The sequence below is a fragment of the Epinephelus lanceolatus genome, chromosome 4 (assembly GCF_041903045.1).
Source record: "Epinephelus lanceolatus isolate andai-2023 chromosome 4, ASM4190304v1, whole genome shotgun sequence".
Lineage (NCBI taxonomy): Eukaryota > Metazoa > Chordata > Actinopteri > Perciformes > Serranidae > Epinephelus > Epinephelus lanceolatus.
This window is the reverse complement of record NC_135737.1, coordinates 11,376,568-11,391,822: the sequence shown is the minus strand read 5'-3', so window position 1 is coordinate 11,391,822 and position 15,255 is coordinate 11,376,568. Positions and strand designations below refer to the sequence as shown.

The 15,255-nt window shown below is 39.0% G+C and overlaps 1 protein-coding gene across 2 annotated transcripts in view; it reads left to right on the top strand.

Annotated features, from left to right (window-relative positions):
• Positions 1–15,255, top strand: part of myo7aa (myosin VIIAa) — a 60,196-nt gene that overhangs the window by 12,909 nt on the left and 32,032 nt on the right. For both annotated transcript variants that reach the window (XM_033631971.2, XM_078166901.1), the window contains exons 2-16: positions 300–413; positions 603–755; positions 2,349–2,533; positions 3,320–3,441; positions 3,557–3,699; positions 4,238–4,351; positions 5,667–5,735; positions 5,930–6,014; positions 6,387–6,463; positions 7,375–7,494; positions 8,024–8,169; positions 8,405–8,615; positions 9,355–9,490; positions 9,825–9,931; positions 14,760–14,897. In XM_033631971.2, coding sequence (XP_033487862.2) covers positions 300–413; positions 603–755; positions 2,349–2,533; positions 3,320–3,441; positions 3,557–3,699; positions 4,238–4,351; positions 5,667–5,735; positions 5,930–6,014; positions 6,387–6,463; positions 7,375–7,494; positions 8,024–8,169; positions 8,405–8,615; positions 9,355–9,490; positions 9,825–9,931; positions 14,760–14,897 — 1,920 coding nt within the window. The remainder of the gene's footprint in view (positions 1–299; positions 414–602; positions 756–2,348; positions 2,534–3,319; positions 3,442–3,556; positions 3,700–4,237; positions 4,352–5,666; positions 5,736–5,929; positions 6,015–6,386; positions 6,464–7,374; positions 7,495–8,023; positions 8,170–8,404; positions 8,616–9,354; positions 9,491–9,824; positions 9,932–14,759; positions 14,898–15,255) is intronic.

The window sequence follows — 15,255 nt, the reverse complement described above, 5'->3', positions numbered from 1 at the left end:
ACTGTATTTAGCAAGGTCTTGGTGCAGTGTGAAAATGGTTATGATTGAGTTATTCAAACAAAGAAACGTGGAGTCTAATTATGGGTTTAATCATCTTACAAATATAAACCCCAAATCACATTTATGGAGATGCTATAATAAAGTGATGGTCCCTTTCTGGTTTTGATTTCTCATGTGATCGTCGTCATTCCTGTTAATCTGAACTTGAAAATTGATTCTTCTGACAGTGATTTGATTACTGTAAATTATGATCCCAATCCTAGTCCTGGATTTAGCCTAAACTATTTATTTATTTCCAGGGCGACTATGTCTGGTTGGACTTGAAGAGCGGTCGGGAGTTTGAGGTGCCCATCGGTGCAGTGGTCAAACTCTGTGACTCAGGACAGATCCAGGTGGTGGATGATGAAGGAAATGTAAGTGCTGAGTGAAACACTCTTTTGTTACATTCAGTTATTAAAATAGGTTTGTTTATGTCGTAGAGAGCATGCTAGGCTGTGCCTGAAATCCCCCCTTACAGTATATATGCGCTATGTTTGACCTCCATCTATTTTTTTATTGCCTGGATTCTGTGTGAAATTTACATACATACATTCTCCTACCAGGAACACTGGATCTCCCCCCAGAATTCCACCAACATCAAGCCAATGCATCCCACCTCCATCCATGGAGTGGAGGACATGATCCGCCTGGGAGACCTCAACGAAGCTGGCATCCTACGAAACCTGCTCATCAGATACAGAGAAAAACTCATATATGTGAGTATTACTGCAATATTGTTACTAAAGTACTGCTGCACACTGATGCCAGTATGCTGAACTGTACAACTACAGCCTCAGCTTGACTGGTCTTTAGTAACACTCCCGCAGTATTATTTCACAACCAACCAACCAACCAACCATTACTGAACTGCAACATCTGCTCTTAACTACTTTTCTGCTCTTATCTGAATTGCTTGCTTCGTTATTCTTTCTCTTGCCCCTCTTGCCACTTGTACTTCCTCTCTTTCCGTGTTTCCTCTGAAGACAAATTGTGGTGGCAGGGTAGGTCAGCTCCTGCACGTACAGCATAGCTGGAGAGATGTACATGTATTTAATGCAACACCTGCATGGCCTCAAAAACAGCAGCATGCGGTATATTTACTCTGGAACTGTATCTGTAAACTGCATGTATGTTGCATGTATTTAATGTTTCATGTTAGCAGGGGTCTATCTTATGGACTTGAGATTAAAAAATAATCATTGGTTTCCTTGCAAAATGTTACGGATTATTACAGTGTATTTTGCCATGAAAGATACCCTACCTTTGGTAGGGTATCATGTAGTCACAGCGTAGTCATGCCCTGTAGAAAATACAGTATGTCATGACTTCAAGCCAAAACTAAATGGGCTTTGCAGGGAAAAGAGCTACTTAGAACTGAGTGTAAACGTTTAAGCTCTGGAGGTGTCATGTTTCTGCAGGACAAGTCAAAATACTTTATGGGACTGTTTCTCTCAGGTTTAGCTGTAACCAAGCTCAGCTCTGCAGCCTGGATGCATGTTGATTTGCTTCCAGCATGGCCGTCTGTTCTCTTGTAGCGAACAATGATACGTTCTCATTGTCACCCTTCACCATCTGAGCTACGAGATCTGCATCACCTCATCTACCCTCCATCAACCCAAGCTGACTGCTCTATCCTCTCTGGCTGCTGAAAGACTCTGATGTGTTTAACACACATTTGTTTTTATATTTGAAATTATTTTCATTCTAAAAATAGAATAATTTCAAAACTGAACAAAACACTACTACTTGGCAGACAGATTGCACTCTGTCCAGGAATCAAAAGAGTTCAAAAGAGACTGATCAGCATTATATCTAGAATTTCCTAATTTGTATTTATTTATTTGTTAGTTTATTCAATCACAGGGACAACACAAATAAAAACTGTTAGAGAGACAAGCAGTGCACCATGTGTTACATATACTGAGTTGAAGCATGAAACATAGCATTATCTTGTTAAACAGTACTCAGTGAAAACAATCTCTTATTAGGAAATAAGTTTTATCGTAGTAGAAATATTTCAGTCTGTTTTCAACGCAAATCAGGTTGTTTCATCAAACATTACACTGCACTGCAAACAAATGTTTTTAAGACTCAGTTATTAACATTATTTGTATTATTAGTCTTCAGGTTTGTCCCAAGCTTAAACGATCTGAATACTTCTACCACCCCTGCTGTCCAGTATGTATTGCAGATCATTTGCATAAAATGGTTCCATATTTTAGGTTCACAGCAGCTTGAGTCCAAAATAATCAGCATCACATCCACCTTAAAAAGCCTTCAATCAGTTCCTCCTTTTCCTCTGTGTGCAGACATACACTGGCTCTATCCTTGTGGCTGTTAACCCTTACCAACTGCTGCCCATCTACACGGCCGACCAGATCCGCCTCTACACCAACAAGAAGATTGGTGAAATGCCACCCCACATCTTTGCTATTGCTGACAACTGTTACTTCAACATGCAGAGGAACAATCGTGACCAGTGCTGTATCATCAGGTAGGAAAGACTACAAGTAAAAGTGGCTCAGATCCAAATCTCCAATATGTGACAAAGATCTCAGGTGCTGCCACGGACGGGGTGGAATATCTTGACACTGCTGGATGGCTTACTGTGCAATTCAATGCCAACATTTGCGGTCTTTGTGATCCCTTAACTTTTCATCAATCACCATCATCAGGTCAAACTTTCAATTTGTAAAATGCTTTGGCTTAAGATTAAGTACCTGTAAAACTCATGGAGTAGCCTAATTATGAGACAGTGGGCCCATGGACGCAGACACATAAAAGGACCCCACTCACAAAGGTACAAGACCACCCCGACTGAAAGAGACACTAAACAGTGATCACTGAACACTGTTTTTCTGTGAGGAATATCTCCTTATTCAAATCAAGGTGCTATGGACCAAAGTTGCTGTAAGCTAAATAGATTGTAAATACCCATGAGGCAAATTTGGGATTTTTGATATTGGGCTATATAAATAAAACTGATTGTACATGATTTGACATTATCACACACACTGGTGGTTTAGTGTAGACATTTACACACTGGTCAGCAAGAAGAGAGGATTTAATCAAACCTAGAGCATCAATTTTTCTTTACGTACCAACAAAATTTTTCTCAAGTACAAGATATCAAAAATAGCATAGTATGCACTGCAAAGTAAGGTACTGATAAAAGTACAGGTACCAGTACAGGTATCTTTGCTCTACCCTGATTGTGTTTTTACACAATTGTGTGTGTGTGTGTGTGTGTGTGTGTGTGCGTGCGTGAGTGACTTAATAGTGGTGAGTCTGGAGCAGGGAAGACAGAGAGCACCAAACTGATCCTTCAATTCCTGGCAGCAATAAGCGGTCAACACTCCTGGATAGAACAGCAGGTCCTGGAGGCCAACCCTATACTAGAAGGTAGGGACACACACACACACACACACACACACACACACACACACAGTATATTCTTGAATACAGGCTATTGATTGTATGACATCATTATCACTGGTTTTAATTGCTTTTCTTCCAGCCTTTGGCAATGCTAAAACAATCCGCAATGACAACTCGTCTCGTTTTGGGAAATACATTGACATCCATTTCAACAAGAGAGGAGCCATAGAGGGAGCCAAGATAGAGCAATACCTGCTGGAGAAATCCAGAGTCTGTCGACAGGTAGGGCACAAAATGAAAACACCCATTCACCTGCTCAAACCTTGAATTCCTCAGAATTAAATGATCAAACAATTCAGACAAAACAACAAAATAAACAACTTTTTGCATCTCATTTTTCTGTTTAATTAAAAAAGCTATTGAGTAGTTACTGTAGAGATGATATCTGGTCCATCTAGGGCCACCCAAGAAATAACAAAAAAAAAAAAAAATCCACCTTTAACAGTTAACATGCTAAAAATAACATGCCTTTGGACAATGTGAAAGAAACACTGTAGATTTCTATAATCTTTCTGCAGAGTTTAAAGTGATAAAGGAGGCAGTTGTAGCTTCTACCCTATATTACATTGCTACATTGTGATTGTTGTATTTTTATGTCATTGTCTTAGTATATTTTATGCATTTTAGAGCATTATATATTTACATTATAGTGTGTATATATGATGTATAGTGCACTTTTACACAACACTTTATACTTGTGTATGTATGTTGTATATATCTATATATGTATGTACATATATTTTTTCTCCTCTCTTTGCAGGCCCATGATGAGAGGAACTATCACATCTTCTATTGCATGCTAAAGGGCATGACTGCAGAGGAGAAGAAGAAACTCGGGCTGAGCAAGGCCACTGACTACACCTACCTGACCATAGTGAGTAAAGTGTCACCGTCTTCCTCATGTGAGCTGTGTTAGTAATTTCATTATCAACATGTTAGCTGATGCAGCAGTTAAGACTTTGATCTTTGCAGTCAGTGAACAGTCACTTAGGTTAGAACATCTGTTAGGACATCCTGCTGCTCAGTCAGTGCACAAGAAAACCCTTTTCCCACTGCACAAAAACCCCACTAACATCTGCTTACATCTGGCTTTGTATTTAATGGGAAAGATTACAACTGGTAATCACCCCTGGGAAAACTGACTGTGTGGTAGTCATGGGTATTTATCAGCTCCAGCTCCGATCAGTTTGCATTGGCAGTGAATGAAATATGACACCCGGTTGGACACACTAATTTCTGGCAGTGCAATGCGGTGATGAGCTGCCACAAAATACCGCCCATCCCCATTAGGACCCCAAGAAGCGCACTGTGCTTTGAAGCCAGTTTTACTGCTGGCCAAAAGTGGAATTATGATCACGTGATGCCTGCCACTGGGCCTAGAAATACTTTTTCCTATGTACTTACATGTGAAAGAAACATCTCTTAATCAGTGGATACATTCTTTTGAGCATCTCAACCCTGGCAAAGTAACTTGTTTCACTATCTGGATTTGATTGATCCAGTCCAATAACATTTTTGAAAGTATAGATGAGCGACACAACTGAATCATTTTATTCTCATTCAGGTTGGCAGAAGTCTTGAGTACACCTGCCCTGTGGGCTACACAGTGCGAAAGCAGCGCCATTCAATGCAGCAGTTGAACTTTTTTGGCTTCATGCGCCACTGAGCAACTCGCATAGCAATAAATGGGGCCCTGCATCCAACGCTGTACCCGGTTCTCGTTATACATCCATGGTCTCTGTACAAGCAGCACTCAAACATTGATCCAAATTAGTTCACACTGAGTTTGAAAGAGAGACTAAATTAGTTTACTGTTTACTAACCTGTCTTCTGGCCCGACCGTCATGTCAAACATGATATACCAGAATAGAAAAAAAAAAAGAAAACAAAAAACAGAAAGACATATATGTCTACTGTCTGCAGAGCCATGTACACTAGTCTATTGGCAATGGGAAAGCAGTTTATCACATAGTTTTAACAGGTATTCCTTCGTTTGAAAAAGCTGCACACACATGCTAATTTTGTTGGAAAAACAGTTCGGCTTTAAAGGGAAACTTCACCTTCAAACAACCTGTTTCAGGGATGTAAAACAACACCTGCTAGTGTCATGTAAAGTATTGACCTTGCCAATTTGTGACAGTTAATATTTGATTACCACAAACTGAGTCCATCTCTCTGTTTCTCTGCAGGGTAAATGTACGGTGTGTGATGGCCGAGACGACATGAAAGAGTACTCCAACATTCGCTCTGCAATGAAGGTACAGATTAAAAACACAAACTGATTACAGCACATCAAAGAGACATTAGCTCCAGGGTCATCACTTAGTGGCTACTTAAAGTTTTAATCAGATTCATTATTAAAAAAATGGATCCTCTTGTATTTTAAAGAAACTAGAAGGTGACACATTTTATACTCTACAGGATTTACAGTTTCCCTTGGTCTGTTCTGCAGGTACTAATGTTCACAGACAAAGAAAATTGGGAGATTTCTAAACTGCTGGCTGCTATATTACACATGGGAAACCTCCGATATGAAGGTAAAGTCAAAAACAATTCTTGGTGAAGGAATTCAAGTCATTACTTTGTCACTGCTCTGGTGTGTTTCCCAGTCCTCCTCTGTGCTCAGTTTCCTGTAGCCTTGCTTGCTTCTAGGTCTTTTATCTCTATGCTTTTCGGAGCTGAAAAAATGTCAAGATTAAACGAATGATTTAATCTATAGCATAATTTGATTTACAGTTAATATTGTCTTAAAAAAATGCTAGAACTGAACATCAGTCAGAAATAAAATAGTAAAGATGCAACTACAACAATTACCTAGAAGAAAGAAGAAAATTAGAAAATATCTTGCATTATTGTGTGCATTATTATATATTTTTATGTATACACTCTGTTGACCTTTGATCCTGCAGCTCGTACCTACGACAACCTGGATGCCTGCGAAGTTGTCCGTAGCCCTCACCTCACCACTGCTGCTACGCTACTGGAGGTGACACACACACACACACACACACACACACAAAGGTCACAGGCAATGTTGGTTTTCAGGCCTGTCTCTTATACCCAGAGATTTTTCTGGATTGTCTGAATCTTTTTGACCATTAAATATCTTGCCTTTGTACCTTATTCAAATTGCATTCTGGTTTTATTAACATTTTACACAACGTTCCAGCTTTTTTGGAGTTGGGTTTGCACTTGGGGAGAGAAAAAATTGATGGGTGACCAAAAGAAATTTCTATTTTTGCGCTCTCCCCAGAAATATATACTGCAATAGGCTATGGAGACTTGAGTTGCCAAATGATAAACTGGTCAAGCCTAGATGGCAACCGCTGTCTACTGAGCGGTGAGCACTGAGTATATGTGTGGATATCTAAAACTGAAAGCCTTATGCACATGAATGGCAAAAGTAATGGCATATGTCGAAGGAAGAGTGTCATTGGGGATATCAGAAATGTTCATTTTATGTATAAAGAACTGACTTACAGATATCTGCAATACATACCCAGTGTGGCGATTCAATGTTAAAATGGTTTGCCATTGCTGCAGTAATATATCCAGGGAGAGCATTTTGAGAGAGGACACAGAGGGTCTTTGGAAAAATGCAAAAGTACTCATCTGTTTTTTCACCCATCGTTTTTTGTCTCCTCCAACGTCTCCTAAGGGGCTCCATTATGTTGCTCACTTTCCAACAAGAAACAGTTTCTTCAAACAGGTTCTGACTCAGGGGGAGTCTGTACCTTTAAGGTTCATTGGTAATCCATCAATGACTATATTCACTGTGAAATACAATGCAAATCAAAAACTTAGAAAACATTTGATAACAGCAGTTTTGTGTACCTTTGCAATAATAACGTGTGTGTGTGTGTGTGTGTGTGTGTGTGTGTGTGTGTGTGTGTTCAGGTGGATGGTAAGGATCTGATGAACTGTCTGACCAGCAGAACTCTGATCACCAGAGGAGAGACCGTCTCTACCCCACTCAGTATGGAACAAGCTCTGGATGTGCGGGACGCTTTCGTTAAGGTGCAACATCTAATTATCAAAACTGTCTTATATTAATCTTTATTATTCAACATACCCGTCTGGCCTTAAATATAGTCAGAGACTAAGACCCATCACTGGAGGTTATAGCTGTCCTGTAGATTTTTCTTGTAAACAATTTTAAGTTGTGTTTACATTCAGTGTTGACATGTGTGTCCTTAAGTTCTAACAAATGTGTTGAATGCATTTTCTTTCATATAAAACAGTTGGAAAGCTGATATTTTATGTATTTTAGATCCTGTTTTGTTTAAATCCATGTTTACTAGCTATCAGTGTTCTTGTACCGTGCCTATGCTGGTGCATTGATGCGTCTCTCATCACATTATTGCCACCTGTAGATAGTGGAAAACATAGGCAAAGATGCAAATGGTGCATGCAAAACTTTACAGGAGACCTTTTAAGAGTTGTATGGTGAATTGACTTGTGTGTGTGTGTATGTCTGTGTGCGTGTGTGTATGTGTGTGTGTGTGTGCGTGTGTGTGTGTCTGTGTGTCTGTGTGTATGTGTGCAGGGAATTTACGGCCGTTTGTTTGTGTGGATTGTGGAGAAGATCAATGCGGCCATTTACAAGCCTACGTCCTCATCAAATACCAAAGCGCTGAGACGCTCCATCGGACTGCTGGACATCTTCGGCTTTGAGAACTTCACTGTCAACAGGTACAACACACACACGCACGCACACACACAGACACACACAGTGTGAAGGATCCATACTAAAAATGTACGGACAAAAGCCAAAAATGGCGTGCGCCAAATAATATTCAACAATGTCTACTCTGTGATGTTAAACTTCCTCTCAACTCCTTCATCACATATTGTTCACTTGAAGAGCATCAACTGAGAGTTAAATTCTTTGTCATCATTTTTCTTGTTATCATTCTCCATCCTGCAGCTTTGAGCAGCTATGCATCAACTTTGCCAACGAGAACCTGCAGCAGTTCTTCGTCCGTCACGTCTTCAAGCTGGAGCAGGAGGAGTACAACCTGGAGCACATCAACTGGCAGCACATAGAGTTCACTGACAACCAGGACGCTCTGGACATGATCGCCATCAAACCCATGAACATCATCTCACTTATCGACGAGGAGAGCAAGTTCCCCAAGGTAAGTGATATAACCTCCCCTCTCTGGGCAACATTCACCCAAAGGTCAACACTGTCAAGATGTTGTTGTTTACAGCTGGTCAACCATGATCATCCACCATCAGTGGTGGAAGTATTCAGATCAGTAAGCCTACTTAAAGGTCCAGTGTGAAGGATTTATGGGCATCTTTTGGCAAAAATGGTGCATAATATTCTTAACTGTGTTTTCAGTAGTTTATAAAAATTTAATGGTTGGGGCTAATTCCCAACCCTGTTGCACCGCTATGTTTCTACAGTAGCCCAGAATGGACAAACCAGACACTGGCTCTAGATCCAGCCATTCAGGTTTTTGCATCGGCCACCGTAGTAAGCAGCCCCTCTGCCACAAGCCGAACAGTGTTGAAAACACTGGTTTTTATTGTGAAACTGCTTTATTCAGTGTTTTATCTGGTTTTAATCACCTGGTCCGTTTGTTTTGGAGAGGAAGAGACCTCTATGGATAATTCAGCTCTTGGTAAAAACCCCCTGAGCAATGAAAACTGAGGGAGTCCTAATCGGGAGTTCATGTTTGCCACATGGGAGATGTTTTAGCTGGATGCAATCTGCAATCCTCACAGTTAGATGCCACTAAATCCTACACACTGTTCCTTTAAACAGTGTTACAGCAGGTTTAAGATTTGAAACCAGGTTTTCAGGAGCTTTAAATAACCAGACGAGTGCATTTGACTGTTCATTTCTGTTTGTGTGTGTTTGTCCTGCAGGGCACAGACACCACGATGCTGAACAAGCTGAACTTTCAGCACAAACTCAACACAAACTACATTCCTCCAAAGAACAACCACGAGACTCAGTTTGGCATCCAGCACTTCGCTGGAGTGGTTTACTACGAAACACGAGGTCAGAGTCACTTCACATACACCAGAGAGCAATAATTCAAATGTTCCTCCATTACTGTTTAAAGATATGCGATATTTCATAAAGCCAGTTTGATGTGTTTCCTTTGGTTATTAATATTTATTTATATTATTATTATTTACTATTAAGAATGTGACTGTTATTGTTTCATATTTGCTAAAATAGTTGATGATTCAGGACATATTTTTTTATCAATGACTGCATGCTTTTGCCTTTGTCTATTATGTGCTACACTGACACTAACACAGTGTTCGTGTGTGTGTGTGTGTGTGTGTGTGTGTGTGTGTGTGTGTGTGTGTGTGTGTGTCTTCTGCAGGCTTCCTGGAGAAGAACAGAGATACTCTATACGGTGACATCATCCAGCTGGTTCACTCGTCCAAGAACAAGTTCATCAAACAGATCTTCCAGGCTGATGTTGCTATGGTAACAGACACACACACACACACACACACACACACACACACACACACACACACACACACCTAAATTTACAGTATACAGGCAGTTATGGTAAATATCTCTATTATATCGATTAGTTAAAAAATAAACAAAATGATAACATTATAAAAAGAGAATAGAAAGAGACAAATTGAATAAAGACTTGTCGATCAAAGTGGCGCCATAATTTAAAGACTCCACCCGTTTAACCTTTTCTTCTTCTGCATGTTTCTCAGTAATGCCCAGCTCAAAGCTAACATTACCGTCCTCTTTGTCTTCCTTCTGTGTGTGTGTGTGTACTTTAATGTCTGTGTGCTGCTTCTTGCCAGTTTCTGTGTGGTTACTCTCCTGGTAGTTCAGTAGGTCTTCATGCCAGAACACTTCCCAAGGTAAAAAAAAAATAAAAATATGTCCCAGTCCTTCCAAGCATGCTCCATCTCTTCATCTTTCTCATCCTGATTTTTTTATGTTACCATTGCATGTGTACAACCTCCCCAAAGTAAACTCTGACTTCAGAGGTAGTCGTAATCAATTTAATTTAATTTATTTATGTATTTATTTTCTTTTTGTCTCATGTTTTATTCCTTCATTTTTGTCATATCAACCATCACATCAGGATCATGTTAAACTGAAATCAGATTTAGTGTAAACTGAATACAAGCCCATGTTGTCCTTAATCTGCACTGGTCTGGGACCAATGGATTACATACACATCACATCCACGGGAATAGTTTATTTCCTAAAACTAGTGATGTTACATGTCAACACTGTATTGACAATTCAAAGCAGACATGTCATTGGCAACATATATGTGGCTTCGACTTTGACATATCTGTTTCTGAATACACCATGGACAATTGTAAGAATCAGACACTGTACCATTTTTTTCCCAATATTCTGTCCATCACCCTGCATGTTAATAACAAGCTAAAAAATTGGCAAAGGTAGTATTATACAACAGTTAGTTCCGGCCCTGCCATCTGATTGGTCGAGAGACAGTAAAACCGTGACGATATTGGAGTACAACATCACTCCGCCTCACAGCTGATTGCAATCAACAATCAAATCAACACTGACGGTTAGTGTCAGTTAGGTCAGCAGTTGCGTTGTAGGCTAATTAATTCATCCACTGTCAAACAGCCAAAAATATGGATTTATTTCCTAAAATAAGTTTTGAATTGAACTATGAATGGTCATCAGAGGAAGATGAGGGAGAGGAGAAGCTGAATCCATCTGAGCACACATCCAGGTTTGTCAGTGTTTCATCAGCGGAGCTCAATGACTTGGAGAAAAGCAACATACTGTCAGATCAGAAGGCAGAGTCAGCTGTGCCTGTGAAGCCACAGTCCACCATGCAGTCACCACAGACTTATTTCACCGGCTGCACAATTAATGGAAACGTGCAGATAAATGTGTATAAAGACTAAGTGCCTGGCGCACCATGTCTGCGTTACATAGCAACGGTGACAGCGGAGTCCTGAGGGAACTATTTTTGTTGGCGGAAGACAAATAAAATGCTTAAATTATCTATTTTGTCCTCATTTTTCAACATTTCTTAATCAGCCTTGCTTATTTAACTGTTAAACTGTTGTTGCTGCGGCCTCGTGCCTATGACTGAATCACAGCCGTGACGATATCACAGTACAACATCACTCCCTCTCGTGTGATATTGCTTAATTAACTGCAGGGAAAATATTGGACTTGAATAGTTCATACTGTTTAATAATAGAGTGCTTATGACTAATTCAGAAACATTAACTGACATGACACATTATTACTTCTCAAAAGTATAATAATAATAATACTAATAACAAGAGTAACAATAGCATTAACAGTTATGATTGTTATTATTATGCTGGTGGAGGTGATCGTTAACATGTGAAATCATGAGTGTTTTACTGCCCTCTAGTGTTCACAGTGAAGAACTACATAATGGTGATACGTCAAGTTAGACATAATAACAATGACAAGACTTCCGGTCAATGCTTTCAAAATAACTCTATGACTCCACTGAAAGGGCAATGAATTAACAGAAATGACTGTGTTCATTGTTCTCCTCCTCGTGGTGATTTACGACCGTTTCATGTTGAAGTCTGCACACATCATACCGCACGAGCCGAGGTTAACGTTAACTGACATAATTACCGGAATCAAACTGTAGTGTTAAGCTAGCAGGCGACCTTTGATGTCCCAGGCTACAGAGACAACTGCGTGTCAGTGTTAACGTTAATTTTGTTAGCTGGCCTCCACAACACACGAACAATTAAATACTAATTCGGGTTAATGTAGTCTGAGTGTGTCACACTTACTATTAACAATTGGCAGCAGAAGCAGACTTTATCACAACACCGACCAGCGGGGCCTGTACAGTGGTCAAAGATGGCTTCGTGCATTGTTTTTTTTTTTTTTTTTTTTTTCCCAACTGGCTGTGTTTCTTATTTGGAATACTTTTTACACATATCTAACTAACATATATAAACAACAAATGTGGTCGTTACTTGTTATCAGGAAACACCAGCTCCGAAGTTGTTTGTAAGAGTTGATTATATTTTACATCTTTAATAAAAAAATGTTTTTTTAAAGAAGACTGCGCGATAGTGTTAATCGACGTGTATTTAATCTTATCTGTCTAAATTGCGAGTACGAAATAATTTACGAAATAAAATGATTAATCTGTCGCTATCAGATCGCTCCAGAAGAAATATTACGTGAGCATTCTGATTGTTTTATTTTGAAGGCTTTTAATGTTGACCGGAAGTCTTGTCTTATGGCTGTACCAACTTGATGTACTTCCTCACTGTGGCCACAAGAGGGCAGTAAGTACTCGAGATTCTACAGTCAACTCTATGAAACATAATGTCCAGATCGTAAACTGTATTAAGACCACAGAAATAAATTATTATTATGGTTACAACACAATCTTTTAAAATACATTCTTTAATAATACAAATTATACTGATACTATTTTTAATAATTAAATTAACAGTGACTAGCTCATGTTTATATTATTCATGATTATGGATAAAACCACGAATTTATTGTGTTACAGTTCCTCACTGTGGCCACAAGAGGGCAGTAAGTACTCGTGATTCTATAGTCAACGCCACAAAGCTCAACTTAACAGACCGCAAAACTGTATTAAAACACTATTTTTTATAAAATACATAAAATAACTAAAGCAACGTGAACTAATGGTTAACTAATTTAAATGTTAGTGATGCTACTTGTAATTATTACACATACAGTGACTTGTACACATTTATATTTATAACGATTATTGATAAAACTACGTATTTTATTGCAGTTCCTGTGTGTGACCACTGGAGGGCAGTAAACACACGCCAGTAATGCAAAGACAGACATAATACCATAGAACCACTACCGGCAAAACCTTTCAAAATAAAACCATAGATAAAGAAATGCTGCGGTTTATTTGAAAGCCTTGATAAAATAACGTATTCTTGCTAACTTTATTAGGAGATAGACCTATCGCGCAGTTTAGTTGATGTTTGTTCAAAAAGATATTGGTTAGCTGGCTAGTAAGCAAAAGTCCAGGTTTCTAGTGCAGCTGTTGCTGATAAATAAATGGGTTCAGTAGCACATTAACGTCTCGTAAAACCAAATGTCTTATATTTTATGTCCTGACATGTTAAATACACACATACATGGTATAATGCAGCTGTTAATAGTTAGGCTGGTTGTGTCCCGTGTTTATTGTGTTCCTGCTAAGCTAAGCTGAACTGGTTGCGAAGCTAACATTAGCCCCCTGTGCTAATGAACCAGGTGCCACCCTCTCCTCTAACTCCGGGTAAGATCAGCAGATTTTGCAAAAGTCAGTGTATTTTTAAGAAACTTTGTTAAAAAAAAAAAAACCCAAAACAAAACTTTATAATTTGATATAAATCCTAAAATCTCGTCTTGGCTCTGCCATAAGACCAGAACAGGTGTTTTAGATAAAGATGGCTCATTAGGTAAATGATGTTAATTTAGCAGTATCTAGGACAGAGTTGCAGCCAGTGGTGGAATGTAACAAATCTGAGGTACTTCTACTTTACTTGAGTGTTTCCATTTTATGTCACTGTATACTTCGTCTTTAATGCAGCAGTGACATTAATCCAAAGACATCATATATGATAGTAAAACACTCACAGGGAACATTTTACCGCCCGAATGAGTACTTTTACTTGAAGTACTTTAAAGTACACTTTGCTGATAACACCTAATTACTTGTAGTTACTTCAGGAAGGTTATGAATGCAGGACTTTGTGGTATCAGTACTTTTACTTAGCAGAGGACCTGAGTACTTTCTCCACGTCTGATTACAACTAACAATTATTTTCATTATCCTCATAATCTCCCCATTATTTTCTGGATTAATCAGTGGATTGATCCGTCTACAAAATGTTAGAAAACTCTCTTAAAGATGTCCTAAGAAAAGAATCAGATCCTCATATTTCAGAAGCTGGGACCAGTAAATGTTTGTCTTTCTTGCTTCAAATGTAGTGCTGATGAATTTTCTGTCAACTGACTAATTAAATAATAATTGAAGCTCCATCCTCTTGACATAGTTTTATCTCTGGCTTCATTTTTAATTGACATTTAACTCTGAAACTACAACGTCAGCCAGACGAAGACTTTTATATTTATAGAGACAGAGAAAGAGGAAAAAGGTTGGTGTCAGAGCTCAGGAAGAGAAAAGGAGTCCTCATTGTTTCTGATCCTGACACTTTCTATGGTGTCTCCCTGTGTGTGTGTGTGTGTGTGTGTGTGTGTGTGTGTGTGTGTGTGTGTGTGTCTCTCTCTCTCTCTTTAGGGGGCAGAGACCAGGAAGCGTTCGCCCACTCTGAGCAGTCAGTTTAAAAGATCTCTGGAGCTGCTGATGAGAACTCTGAGCGTCTGTCAGCCTTTCTTTGTTCGCTGCATTAAACCCAACGAATACAAGAAACCCATGGTGAGTGTCTGCACTCTGTATTGAAACAGAATATAACAGAATAAGTTTACTTTGTAGGGATTTTAGTTGACAAGCGGTCGGTGCAATAGAAGATAAAACTACTACTAGTACTATAGTAAACTGACTCTGTAGCCACTGGCAAGCAAAACATTTCTTAAGTTTACTTAATATATGTTTTAAAAATTAATAATGAATTATATGGGATAGACAAAACAATGTACACACATTAAGACTAATCCTGAAGTCACTTTATGTACACTCCACTACAGTGCAGGGCCACAGTCATAAGTTAAAGCTTAAAGATGTTAAAAATGTTAAACTAAATCTGATCTACTTTGTGTTAAAGCCCTTTTTCACA